The 14,765-nt window shown below is 42.6% G+C and overlaps 1 protein-coding gene across 1 annotated transcript in view; it reads left to right on the forward strand.

Annotated features, from left to right (window-relative positions):
- The first annotated feature begins 1,437 nt into the window (after positions 1-1,437).
- The window catches only part of LOC147437524 (Nucleic acid-binding, OB-fold-like protein), a 42,164-nt gene continuing 28,836 nt past the window's right edge, over positions 1,438-14,765 (forward strand). The window contains exons 1-2 of the mRNA XM_086485958.1: positions 1,438-1,715; positions 1,784-1,858. Of these exons, the coding sequence (XP_086342084.1) occupies positions 1,566-1,715; positions 1,784-1,858 (225 nt within the window). The 5' untranslated portion in view covers positions 1,438-1,565. The remainder of the gene's footprint in view (positions 1,716-1,783; positions 1,859-14,765) is intronic.

Here is a 14,765-nt window from a genome sequence, read left to right on the forward strand (position 1 = left end):
TAGAGTGGTATGCGGAATGGTTCTTGGTCTTCACAAGTTGTGTCTTGAGCTTTTGAGCGAATGCCGTAATGAACGAGCCTACTTGGTGAATGGGCCAAGGTCTACATTCAAAGAGGCTGTCCTACTTGAGATGATTATTCTGCAGGTCAAGGTCTACATTCAAATAGGTTGTCCTACTCATCAACATGGAAAGAACATGACCCACAGGAGGCGAGAACATAGCATCGCCAAAAGGTAAAAAAGGGCCAAAAAACAACCATCATTGAAAAGCACAACACATTCCTTTATAATCACTAGCTGCAGTGTTGTTGTTGAGACCCTTCTCTGTATATGTCCCCTCGGCCACTACATATGGTAGACAACATCGTGGAAGTAGCGGTGATGGTAGACAAAACGTGACAATTGACACGATGGCAGAATTCATGGAAGGGGTGAAGATGGAGATTGCATTAGACATGATAGACACCATGACGAAGATGAACGTGAGACAAGGTAGGAAAGACGAAGAGACCATGCCAAAGAAGATCAATATAGAAGGGATTGTAGCCATAAAGATGGTGATTGAAGGATTCACGGAGAGCATGATGATTGCACGGATAGATACAAAAATATGCTGGGAGTGATGATGCAAAGGCCAGAGTAGGAGGAATTGAGATGATAGCTCTTCAAAAGGGCACCAATTACATGAACTTGAGCAAGATGTATTGATAGTTTAATAGTAAGTAATAACAACCTTTGGTCCTACTCCTACCTACAACAGGCTCAACCATGGATGCACTGCTCACCTGTTAACGACTCCAGCTTGACAACACTATAAGGTCCGTTATCTTTATCCAATTTCCCATGCATATGTGTTTGCTTGGTCCAACACATAAATCCTATGTCGCAAGACACATCTTTCATTTCTTATAGTTTTTGGAGAGACCTCAATGCCTCTTCACCATACTTTTGTATGGCACTTCTGCATCACGTGCACTGCATAATTAGCATTTTCACTCTGTGACGTTTCATTGCAAGGCGAAATGTTTAATTATTCACATTGCTTTTATGTAGTTTGACACAAACATTGTCCTCCGGCTTGCACAATTGGACGACACCTATACACAATTATCAGGTCGGTAGTGCAATACTTTCTGTATTTTTTGAGTTGTCAATGCTTCCTGAAGTTTAGTTTAGAATTGCACTCCAAAATCTATCAAAACACGTACGACAAAGAGCAGTAGTGCCTTGGTCTCACCTCTCAAACAGATGTAGAGAACGCCATGAAGTTGGACCATTTTAGAGATAGATATAAAGGTAATCATTCATCATGTATGTAATTCTATTTCAAATATTAGCCAATGCACTTTGTACTTGTTTACTTGAGTGCTAGATGCTCAATGTCAATCTGCATATGTTCTCTTATGTTCTATAGCAACACCCACCACCAGTTTAATAACGTCTCTCTCTCTCTCTCTCTCTCTCTCTCTCTCCGTGCAGGTTTACCTTGTCTAGCACTTCGTTCGTTCACAACTCACCTCCAAAAAAATATTTGAACTCTAAGAAACTTGCATTGCGCGAGGGAAATGGAGACATGGAGGACACCAGGAGAGCTTCTAGGGCGGTCGTCTCAGTATACTTCTGGTAGAGGAACTTACGTTTGGAACAACAAAATCTACTCTTCTGTTGTTGGCGTCGAGAGGGTCTCTCAGCCTCCCCCTTCTGCTCAGGAGAAGGTATCCCCTCAAGCTCTCCACTTTCATCTCTTCAATTTGCTCAGTTTCTTATCCCTTCAGTCCTGCAGACTCCTTCCATTGAGGTCATTGGAGAAAAACAGCATGGAGCCGTTCCAGAGCCCGGACTTGTGATTACCGGAAAGGTATTGTTAATAGCTTCACGAGAGAGAGAGAGAGAGAGAGAGAGAGAGAGTTTGGAGAGGGGTTGTTATGCGGATCGAGGATGCTATCTAAAAAAATGGGCACTATAACGACTATGGCGGCTGTGTGCTCTCTCTCTCTCTCTCTCTCTCACACACACACACACACTTTTTTGTAAATTTGCTTTGATTAATTTACAAGTGGGAAACCTCAAAGCGAGGAAAACCCAAGAAAAGAAAGGGATACAAAACGCGGAGCACTATGAGGCTCCGAAGGCTAGAAGTAAATCTTGTAGGTATCAAGAGTGATGTGCTTGACCAAGAGATAATTTGAAATAGGGAAAGGGGTCAACAAAAGTGCCTTGGAACATCAAGGAGTTCCTATGGTGCGAGATGGCCCACATAGTTCAAAATCTGACCCAGGTGAAGAACACCGCAAATTGAGATTGCAGTGACCGAAGCACCCCAAACATCCAAAATCGTCTGTGAAAAGAGCCGGAAGGAAAACGCGAAGAGCAATCGACACTTGCCGAATGAAGGCTATGGAGTGATGCCAAGTGTGGCAGGGTCTCCTCAGCTTCAGGCATCTGGGGCAGCGGGAAGGCGCAATATGCCGAGCATGCAACACACTGCCAACAGGTAGAGCTCCCACCAAGCACCGCCACAAGAAAACACGTTCCTTTAAAGGCAGACGACTGCCAAATGTGAGACAATGTGTGTTGCCACCACAAGGATGACTCAGGAAGCGACCACAGCTAATTACCCTGATGCACAATCCATACAAGGATGGCATAGACACTGGCGGCTGAGATGCAGTCCAATCTAGTAGAAGCCAGATTTCAATTAGAGAAGCGAGAGTCCACATCCATAGGAGGAATGGGTGAGTAAGCAGCAAGCATCCTTTGAGTCTCCCGCCAGAGAGGAGAATAGTGAAGGCCCAATCGAAAGCGGGAGACGACATCAGTGAAAGAAAGAACATAACCGGAGTCATCAATCACCTGATGCACCTGACAGATTTCTTTTTGGGAAAGAAAATATGCTTGGCGAGGAGACCGTTGAACCAAAGTCGAAGCGAAAACCCTGCTCTAATGTAGACTCTCCAAGCGAAGAGAGTTACCCCAGAGGATTGTCTACCATCCCAAGCCAAATGTGAAGTGACAACCTTCCAATCAACAATTAGAGAAGAAGTAAAGGGACATCCAGGAATTGTCCTTCAAGCTTCTCAAAAACAACATCCCAATAAGTCGGTTTCCAATGACCAAAAGAAGGGGTGACAATGTGCGTACACAAACGTGTGACCATGAGAGCCGAGGGTTGTTGCTGCTCCACCAAAACTAGCAACTACATAGCTTTCTGAGCCAGAAGATGAAGTCTCAAGTCCAAAATATTTAACCCTCCAAGCCACTTGGGAGAACACAGCTTGTCCATAGAAGCCGAAGGCCCCTCTTGCTAGACGAGGTCCGCCAAAAATGCTCTAAAATATTGGACATGAGGGACTGCAAGCGCAACCGAGGCAAGGATAACAAAGGCAAGTAAAACTGCACATAAACCCACAAGGATGCATTGGACAATCCTGAGACGCACATGAAGTGGCCACGTGGACAATTTCCAATATTCAACTTGGAATGCAGATGTTGGAGCACCCAATCCAGTTTTTGCATAGCCGAGACATTCCAACCCAGCGGATAAGCCAAATGGCGAACCAGAACATGTGGAGGAACAGTCTCCCCAGGCCACAATATCTTATGCCAGTCACACTCTTTCAGAGGCAATAGCTTGGATTTACAAAAGTGAACTTTGAGACGTGCTGCCAATCCAAACAAGTGAAGAGTATGCATAATTTGCTGTACATCATCATAGTTATTACGAGGCATGAACAAAGAGTCATCCGCATAAGCCTGACCAGCAAATTGCCGACCAAAAGGTAAAGTCAGACCATGTAGCCTACCAGTGGAAGTCGAGGAATCCAAATACATAAACAAGGGATGAGTAGCGATCGCATAAAGCAAAGCACTCAGAGGGCAGCCCTGCCTTACCGACCGTCCCAAAGGCCAAGATTTTGTGAGAGAACCATCCAGCAAGCCTGCAGAGGTATTGTGTGCATACAAGAAAAGCACGACACGGGATAACCTAGGCCCAAAGTCCAAATGTCGCATGGTATCCGCAATGTAATCCCAAAGAACAGTATCAAATGCCTTTTCAATGTTGATCTGCATGACCAAGACATCCTGTCGAGTATATTTTGCATATTTCATATCAATGATGACATTCGCGAGGTTATTAGTAACTTGACGTCGCGGAATAAAGCCGTATTGAGATTGATGCAAGCTTTCATGCAGAAAGCACTTGAGTTGGTTAGCAAGCATTTTTGCCATTAATTTATATGCCACATGCATGAGTGTAGTAGGCCGCCAATGTTTCACACAATGCATGCTTAGGTATCAGCTTGAGCAAACCTTCTTCCAAGAGGAGGGCAATTCTTGTTGTTCCCAAGCTGTATTCATCATGAACAATAGAGGCAACTTCAAATAATCCCAGAAAGACAAGAAAATTCGACAGAGAGACCATCCCAACCAGGAGCTCTCCATCGACCTAAATCAAGCAAGCTGGCATACAATTCTGACTCAGTGAAAACAACTTCCAAGTCTTGAGCCTGCCGCATCGAAAGAATGGGAGTAACATGCGATAGAAACATGTACGCGCTTGGCGAGCTTCTCTCGTGGGAGAAGAAGGGGCCTCACAAATCTTGCCATAATGAGAGTGTAGGACTAGTGCTAGCTCTCGGAAAGTGGAGGTCCACTCCCCTGACGGTAATTTAACTCTCCGTATAGCTTGAAACTACTTCGAGTGATGCAAATGTTGGAAGAATTGTTTCGAAGCACATCCTTTATCTGCAAAAGCCTGTTGACGAGCTTGAGTCTGCCATTTGGCCAATTTTTTCTCATCATTGTGCCTTAACATAGCGCGAGCAGAAAACAACTCAGTCATTTGAGCGTCAGTAAGAGAAGAATGATTAGCCAAGTGCATTAATTGGCTACAAGCATCCTTTGCCTGATTAACTTGTTCCCTTAATTGTGACAAATAATGCCTGCCATAATCTTGGATAATCGATTGAACACGCATAACAAAACGGAACCAGGCTATGTACATATCAACATATATCTGGGAGAGCAAAGGCGGGATGATATTCACAATCATAGCGCGAAAAGGCTCATGCTTGAGATAAGCATTATTGACATGCAAAAGTCTCTTCTTGGGTAGGTGATCATTGACATCAAAAGAGCAAAAACGAAGTTTCAAGCATACGGGAAAATGATCCGAGAGACACATAGCATAATTAATCCTCATCTCGCATACAAAGTCATCATTCTGTTGTACATGAAAAAGATACCAGCGATCCAGCCGAGCGCGATACATAGATTGAGCATTGTGTTGAAAAGTGAATCTTGGATCAGTCGCATGCAAAAAGGGCCACAAATCAAGCCTATTACAAGTCGACATAAATTCGTCCCATGATTGCCGTTTCATATGAAGCATGTGAGAATGGCCAGTAGTATTATCCGCAAGGTTTTGTGCATTATTAAAATCCCCGCAGAGAAAGGCATTGGAATGCCAACAATAAGAAGAGATAGCACTCCACAACCGTGCCCTATCTGCAGAAGTTGTGTATGCATATAATCCTCCAAATTCGAAAACTTCCCCATTAACAATACATTGGATGACCATCCATCTCCCGGCCGGGTCATTAAAAACCAAGGTCGGAAAGAGTTCATGTCACGTGACACATCCAACCCTATGTGTCCGTGGACAAGCTACTTCGATAATAAGGGTTCCGTTAGTCCAGTCAGTCTAGATTAGAAGTGATCTGGCACCTTTGTGATTCTATTCGTAGACCGTGCATGCCTAGTCACTTAGTGTAGATGCACATCCTGTGGTTGCACACAGCATGATCATAAGCATTCCCATCAGAATCCATCAAAATCCTTCAGGGAATTTTCCAGTGCATTTAGCCTATTTTACCTATTTTTGACATTTTTCAGTTATTATTTTGAAGTGACTTTTGTTGGAAAGTAGGTAGGGCAAATTGGGTAAGATAATATATAAGCAAACCAAGGTTAGCACTAATGGGCAGATGAGCAAGGAGAACAACAGGCTTCGGCGACAGGTTCCTTCTCTCTGAGCAAGACTCCCAACTCTTGGTGCTTCCATCAAGAAGGAGGCCTAGCGTTTTTCATCAAGTAAGCAATCTAGCGTTTTTTTCATCAAATCGCCTAGGCTCTCTCTCTCTCTCTCTCTCTCTCTCTCTCTCTCTCTCTCCCTTGCGCTTTCAGCAATGGCCTCACCGCCGGCAACCTGCAAACCTTAGCGTTTTCAGCCCCTTGCCATCGCCTCAGGTCCTCAGGCATAGTGTTTTTGATCCAAGCAAAGATAGCCACAGATTTCAGCCTTTGGACAATTTCAGCAGGTGATTTCAGCCCCTTTCCCATAGCCATTTCAGCCCCGACACAGCAGCAGATTTTCAGCCATAAAAGACCATCAAATCAGCGTTTTCCATTGCGTTTTGAAGTGGAGCAGAATTCAGTCAGCAGCGTTTTTTGACAGCAGATAAAAGGTTGTAGATTTCAGCCCTTAGGTCGGTCTCGCCATCCCCGTCGTCATCGCCGACATAGCCTCGAATTGCATCATCACATGCATCCACTTTGTACAAGTTTGTGCAATCAATAGTAGACCACTCTCGCCGACGAGAGTGGGGCCTTGGAGGAGGGTTTGACAACATCTCTGGTGTCGTATTCTCTTCTCTCTCTATCCCTCAGTCTCATGCACTTTCATGCACAGTGTCCATTCACTTTGTTTGTGTCCATTGCACTCTCTCATTAAGAACGGAATGCTCTCCCTTCCATAAGAACAAAAGGAACCTTGAGCACAGTTTGGAGCACTCATCTTGAGCAAAGTTCATTCATTCGGCTGCACCTTACAGTTCATGTCGAACAAGCATAAGCACTCCAGAATGGACAACTAATCCTGCATAAGCTATCCAGTAGCCCGCAAAGTAAGGAGTCTGTCCTGCAAATTGGTGCTGGTTATATTCTTGAAGAACCACAATGTCCGCTTTACATGTATGTACATAGTGCCAGGTAAGCCGCCACTTGTTGTGATTGCATAACCCACGCACATTATAGGAGATGCAATTCAAAGAACTATGCATTCTATATGGTATATACAGTGGGCGAGGAAACAAGAAAAAAAAGGGGGGAGAAAACTCAAGTACCAGTGTCCATCGACACATCCTCACCAGCTGTAGGTGCCTGAGAAGGTGGGTCAAGACTTGGACCTGGATGATTGAAAATAAAGGCACCTTGCGATGAAGAGGCTTCTCCTGTAACAACTTCCTTGTAAGAGCGAACCACCTTGTCCCAAGCTTCAGCCAAAGAAGTGTTGTCATTACAAGGGAGTTTTTTCTGAGCAACATTCTTCAAAGGAGGCACATAATTACGAGAAGATGCCGGAACACGAGCTGTAGCAGCTTTGGCGGGTTTCTTGGGCACTATCCAAGTTTGGGAGGTCGAAACCTATTCTTTTCCTTTGTCTTTAATATTTGGAGAATAAGAAAGTGCAGACAATTGTAATTGTTTCCCCTTGCCTTTAATCACCCCAGCTGTCGGGGAGGAGGTTGAAACTCCTTTGGTTTGAACCTCTATAAAAGATTTCGGAGGTGAGCAAGGTTGAGGAGCAATTGGCTGAAGGGGGTGGTTGCAGATTTGGTTCTGGACATTTGGACTGCATATGACCAAATTTGCCACATCGAAAGCAAGAATTTGCAAATTTGCCCCATTTAAGCTTAAATGGACGCTTTCCAACCACTACATCCCCAGAATCGATCGAAATACCTGCTGGTGTGGGGATATATGTGTCCCACAAAATACAAAAACGGTTTGTGTTTGCGTCCAGCTTAGGAGGGCAAATGACTTTGCCCAGCTGAGCAGCCAACAAAGGAAGAAAGTGACGCCAAGTGCGAGGAAAGTCGACCACCTCAACCCAGACGGGACACCTGCGAATGAGACTATGATAGTCCTTGGTAAGAGCCCAGGGCAGCACATGAGTCATTTGCGTGTTGAAAAAAAGGAGACATTTCAAGCAGAGCATCCCGAGCATCTATGACGGCCAGCAAGACTTCGTAGAACCCTCGCGCGCCAAAGTAAACCCCTCGAACTGGTTGCCGTTTGAATAGGAAATCAACCCATTGGCCTACATCTTGAGCCGTAGGCATTCTACCTGGGAAAAAAAGAATCACCGCGTTAAGTGCATATTGAGCAACAAGATCCATAAGCTCCTGTATAGGGATGCGTACTTCCATGACGGGAGCGGATCCTTCCCAGGCTTGACGTGCATCCTCGAAGTCCTCATGCAGGCATTCTTTGATAAGGCTTACAACATCCATATCCGAAGATTCCATGGCTTTCCGACGCTTATATATACACTGAGCAGTCGAGTCCATGTGAAGCTCGAACACACTTTTTTTTTTGGGAGGTTTTTGATATTTGACTGCTATAGACACAGACAGACACACAGAGGCTAGCTGTACAGAAACACTCACACCTCTCTCTCACACAAGACGACGGAAGGACTGCGTGCAGGCGAAATCAAACTTCAACCACCGGCGCGCTGTGAAGGGCCTGCACAGGGTAGATGTTGTGCAGAACAGAGTCGCGCGACAGACGAGTGGCAGAAGGATTCACCACACACCCAAATCCCCCACGAGCATACATGCACACACGCAGGTTGGCTGTACATAATTTCACCCTCACAAACACTGACACACCAACAACAACACACGAGCTGTACTTTGGTTGTACTTTGAATCGAGACTGACTGTGCAGGGGCAAAACGCCACACCAAGGGCTTACTGCTGCAAGGAGTTTGCGCAGAGCTCGTGCAGGTTAGGTCTTGCAGAGCACGCATGTAGGTCAGGTCGCGCAGGCTCGTGCAGGTCAATTCGCATAGAGCGCGTAGACAGACAGTTCGTGCACACACGCGCACACACACTCACACACCCCCGCGGGTGCAGGCACAGTGAGCGCAGCAGCGTTCAGGAGATTCCCGCGACCGAGCAGAAATTTCACTAATCACTCTCACACTCTCTCTCTCTCTCTCTCTCTCTCACACACACACACACACACACACACACACACACACACACACACACACACGACTAAACCGCCTCGCCTCCTTGGCTCGTGGGTTGCCTCCACCTACCGCCCTTGTATCAGGCCAAAGTCGACACTTGGCAATTCAAGACTTATCTTCGTTGGAGCTGGTTCCCACCAGCCACAACCCCTTGCTCCATTGTGTGTGGCCCCTTAAGAAACGTTGTTGTCCTCAAAAACGCAATTGGAAGGTTGTATGTTAAAAGTCCAAATAATGTTTACTCGCTTCCATGTTGAACTCTCTTCAACACAATCTTTCCACTTAACTAAACACTCTTTATAAATTGTATTTCTAGTTCTTTTTTTAATCTAGTGTCCAATATTTTCTCTTGTTCATGTGGAAGAGATTGAGTATTTATGAGTTTCACTGTCAGATCATCTTGAACAAGATTATCAGATTGCGTGAACTTCTTTTTGAGTCTGCTAACGGTGGAATATTGGGTGTATACCAATATTTTCTCTTGTTCATGTGGAAGAGATTGAGTATTTATGAGTTTCACTATCAGATCATCTTGAACAAGATTATCAGATTGCCCCAACTTCTTTTTGAGTCTGCTAACGTGGAATATTGGGTGTATACCATTTGTCTCTAGTAATAGGAGTTTATAAGCCATATCTCCAACCTTTTTAGTATTGTGAAAGGTCCACAATACCTTGGTGATAATTTTGGACATGGTTTCAGACTTTTCCCGACTTCATGGTTTCAGACTTTTCATGCACTTTTAAATAGACTTGTTTCCCTTCCTGAAAGGTAAGGGGCCTTCTATGCAAATTAATATATGCCTTTGCTCTATCTTGACTCTTTTTAATATCGTCTTTAGCTGCTTGAACTTTTCCTTTTTCAGTCCTACTCCATAAGGAGCAGGATTTGATTAACCCTTTCAGATTGACCATTTGTTTGAGGATGCTCAATCGTACTCATGCTTAGTTTAGTGTCCAAACTCTTAAATACAGCTCTCCAAAAATAGCTATTAAACTTCCTAAACTTCCTATCTCATTTTAACACAATGTCTGTTGGTAAACCATATAATCAATAGAGATTTTTGCAAATACTTTAGCTAATTCAAGAGTTTTAACATCGAATTTGGTTTGATTAAACCTAACCATTTTGGTTAATCCATCCACTATTACCCAGATAGAGTCATGTCCTTGCTGTGTTCTAGGTAAACTAATTATAAAGTTCATGGAGATACTCATCCATTTCCCTGACTAATGGATGGAGTAGTCCTCTCATCTTAAGCCTTTCAGCCTTATTGGTTTGTCATTTATTACATTTAACCACATGTTTTAGGACGTCCTTAATACATTTACGACCAATAAAACTGCCTCTTAACAAGACTACAAGTCTTGTTTATACCTAGGTGTTCCGCACTTGGACCATCATGACACATAGAGTATTTGGCGCTTAATCTCTTCATCTTTTGGGACACCTACCCTGCATTTGTAGAGTAAATGGTCATCATCTATGGCGAAATTCTTCCACTTGAATCCTTCGAAAGCACCCATAGATGCTTCATTCTCATTGAAAACCAACTGTTATGAATCCCCTTTTTGGATGGTTTTCTATTTTTTGGAATATGCAGGATCAACCTAACATTTTTCTCTTGATGATTCAAGCAGATCTCTATTGGATCGAGTAAAACTCAATTTATTTATCATAGGTATCTTGCTAAGTAAATTTGCTACTACATTATTTTTTCCTTTGCAATACCTACGCTAATAATCGAATTCTTGTAAGAGTTCAACCCATTTGGCCTTATGAATTTTCAATTTCGCTTGATTAGAAAGGCTTTCTTGATCAAACACTATCATAACTTTAGCACCATATAAATAGTGCTTCCATTTTTTCAATGCATTGACAATAGCATACAACTCCCTCTCATATATTGAGTAATTTTGGTGTGCATGGTATAACTTTTTACTTTCAAAAGGTATTGATCGACCCTCTTGAGTTAGAACCACATCTACAACAAAGTTACTAGCATCTGTCTCAACCACAAAGGGTTTATTGGGATTCACTATATATAAAATTGGGACTGCAGCTATTGCTACTTTTAATTTGATTTTCCCCCACTCAAAAGTTTTTACTTTTCCTTTGGGTTGGTCTGTCATGGGAATCGCTATCTTGGCATAATCTTTAATGAATCTACGATAAAATCGAGACATTCCTAAGAAGATTTGCAGCTCTTTTAGGTTCTTACGTTCAGGCCATTGCAAAATAGCTTGAACATTTTCGTGATTCATTCCGATTCTATGTTTAGAAATGATACGACCAAGGTATTTCACTTCTTCAACAAACAATTCACATTTGGATTCCTTTGCATAAAGGGAACTTTGTTTGAGCAATTGGAACACTTTTGATTTTCCCCCACTTAAAGTTTTTCCTTTTCCTTTTCCTTTGAGTTGGTCTGTCATAGGAATCGCTATCTTGGCATAATCTTTAATGAATCTACGATAAAATTGAGACATTTTTAAGAAGATTTGCAGCTCTTCTAGGTTCTTAGGTTCAGGCCATTGCAAAATAGCTTGAGCCTTTTTTCTGAATCCATCCCGATTCTATGTTTAGAAATGATACGACCAACATATTTCACTTCTTCAACAAACAATTTACATTTTGATTTCTTTGCATAAAGGGAACTTTGTTTGAGCATTGGAACACTTTTGTGAGATGTTCTTAATGCTCCTCCCGAGTACGACTATAGATGAGGATATCATCAAGAAAGACTACTATAAATTTGCCTAGATAGGGCTGTAGACTACTATTCATGAGCTTCATGAAGATAGCTGGTGCATTGGTAAGCTCAAAAGGCATTACCAAAAACTCATAATGCACATATCTAATTCTAAAGGCTGTTTTTGCAACGTCTTCAGCCTTTATTCTAATTTGATGATAGCTAATTATAAGTCGACCTTGGTAAAATACTTGGCTTCCTCTAACTAATCAAAAAGATCTTTAATTGTGAGATTGTTTAGTCCTCTATAGTCGACACGAAGTTGCATAAAACATCTTTTTTCTTCATTAATAAGATTGGCGAAGCCCATGGAGAATTTGTCATGGGACGAGCACCACGTGCCAACGGAAAAGAATAGATTGAACAGACTTTCAGCACTTCAATAACAACTGAACTGAAAGAAAGAAAGAGCACACGCAACACAGTGGCGTAATTCCACCTTAGAGAGTATTGGTCCCAAACCTTGGTTTATATTACTCGAACTCAGTACAATGTAGGTACTCACGCTCTGCACCTTCTCACCGAAGCGTGCCAGAGAATGAGCCCTTTGCACATATTTAAAGGCCCTTGGCCTTGAAAAGCAGTTACATGAATAGCAGTCAAACTCAAAAGCAACTGGTCCCAAAATCTGGTGTTGAAAATTGTCCAACGTAAATCACGAAAATCTGTATAGGCTGCCACGTCAACAGGTCAGCGTAATCCGTATAGGCTGTCACGTCAGCAGTCAGGGAAAAAATTCGGAAATCCGTACTGCTGTCATGTCATCAGCTTCTACGCAAATAAGCTCGTGTGTGTGTGTGTGTGTGTGTGTGTTGTTCCTGCTTTATTTTACATCTTTAGGTCACTTGGGTCCCATCGGACGGGGTCCCATAAGTTGGTGGGAACTCTTCTTTAAAAATAGGCCACTCGGCAAGACTTTGCAAGTTGGTAAAACTTCTTTTTCTGCTTCTGCTTCTTCACTTAGGGTTTAGGCTCCTCGGCTGGGAGTTGCAGGTTGGCTCCGTTCTTCAGTGGCTTGACATGTTAGCAGTTTGTGACAAAATTGCCGGGTAAAATAAAACCTTTATCTACATAGTCTTGCAATTGTTTTTCTACTTCTAGTGTTGTGCTTGGCCTATTCTATAAGGTGGTTTATAGACAAGCTTTGCATCTTTAACTAAATCAATAGCATAGTCTACTTCAGTTTTTTCAAGAGGTAAACCATTTGGCAAATCAATAAGAAAAACATCGTTAATTTCTTTTAGCAAGACTTTTAAATCACTTTCACAATCACTACGAGAAGGCAAAGCCCTAATCTTTCTTTTCCACATCAGAGTCCTTATTTACAACAGATCGACACCAAAACATATATATATATATATACATTACAAGATCTTTTATTTATAAGCTTTTGCAACACTAAGAGAACACATTAGAGGATTATTCTGCACATCATGTTCACCTTGTATAACAAACTTTTTACCTTCTTTCTTAGATTCTAGTGAGTTTTGCTGATAACTCCGTTTCAAAGAAGATCCTTGTCTCCATAACCATTTCCTTCCCAAAACCAAGTCCGCAGGATCCATATTCATAATCTGGAAGTGAAGTTGATCCTTGAGACCATCTAGAGTAGCAAGGAGAGTCTACAATTGTAGTTCTATGTTTTCTACCCTTTCTACCCTATGTACTATCAGACTTCAGTTCGTGCTGCTCACGGGATGGCACATCCCACTCTTCCCCTATGTCCTCAATCCCATACATAGTTTGGTCTTGATTGGTGTCGGTCTCAAATTGTTTCTGATTTTGGTCTTTTTTCATTTTTTAAGTTATAAAAGCAAAAACTTTGAAAAAGACGGTAAAGTATGCTAAGAAAGCTATGCACAAATGTACAAAACTTCACTGACATGGAGTCGTTACCGAAGACATGCGATTCTTCGTATCCTCGTTGATCAGTCGTGACCATTTCCCTTACTGCTTGGTTTTATTTCTTTAGCACCCTTTGTACTTTATGGAATGAGGATAATAGTACTTTATGGAAGTGATTGAGTGGGAGAGTTGGGTGGTTAGATAATTAACTAGATAAAAACTTCCATTGATAAACTATGGTTAGCCTTAGTGTGTAGCCGCCCCATAGAGGAAGCCGAAAGCTTGTGGGTAAGATGGCCTATTGACAGTGCTCCAAGGTGGAGTGTGAGCCGCCCCATAGAGGAAGCGGACGCAACCAATGTTAGGTAGCAGGCCTAGCTAACAAAGCATACTCTTGGTGCATCATTGTATCAAGATGGACGTCTTGTTGCGTTTGAACGTTGCAATGCTTTATTCAACATATGAAAAAGCGCTTTACGCCGTGGTCCACGCTTTGAGAAAGTGGCGACATTATTTGTATTGCTCTACCTTTGTTGCATGGACAAACCAAAACTCTTTGTGCTATGTCTGTGATCAGGGTGATCTTAGAGGCCGGAAGGCTAGATAGGTTGAACTTATGCAAGAGTTTGACTTAGGGATTCGCTACAGAAAAGGATTAACAAGGTCGAGGCAGGGTGTGACTCGCATACAGGCTTGGGTGATCGAAGACCCAAGCGAGTCATGTTGGAGAGATGAGACATAGACAATATTCCATTAAAGATGGACTATTGTTTAGAAATGGAAAAGTATGCATGCTGGAAATCGATGAGGTTCAAGAAAGGATTTTTGTTCAAATGCCATCATGTTCCTAGCGCTAGGCACCCAAGCATCCAAAGAGCTTTAGCATTGGCCAAACAATATTTCTATTGGCCAAGGATGTGCTTTTTACATAGAGAGCTATGTGACTCAGTGTCAAGTCAACAAGGCAAAGCGCCTTAGGAAAGTTAACCTACTACATCCATTGGAAATCCTTGATGCCAAGTGGTAGAGTATTTCTATGGATTTTATTGTTGGTTTGTTAAATACTAGTCGGGGCAACTAGGTTGTGGTTGATCGACTCACAAAAGTGACAAAATTTATACCAATGAA

The sequence above is a fragment of the Adiantum capillus-veneris genome, chromosome 17 (genome assembly GCF_014529385.1).
Source record: "Adiantum capillus-veneris isolate H3 chromosome 17, ASM1452938v2, whole genome shotgun sequence".
Classification (NCBI taxonomy): domain Eukaryota; kingdom Viridiplantae; phylum Streptophyta; class Polypodiopsida; order Polypodiales; family Pteridaceae; genus Adiantum; species Adiantum capillus-veneris.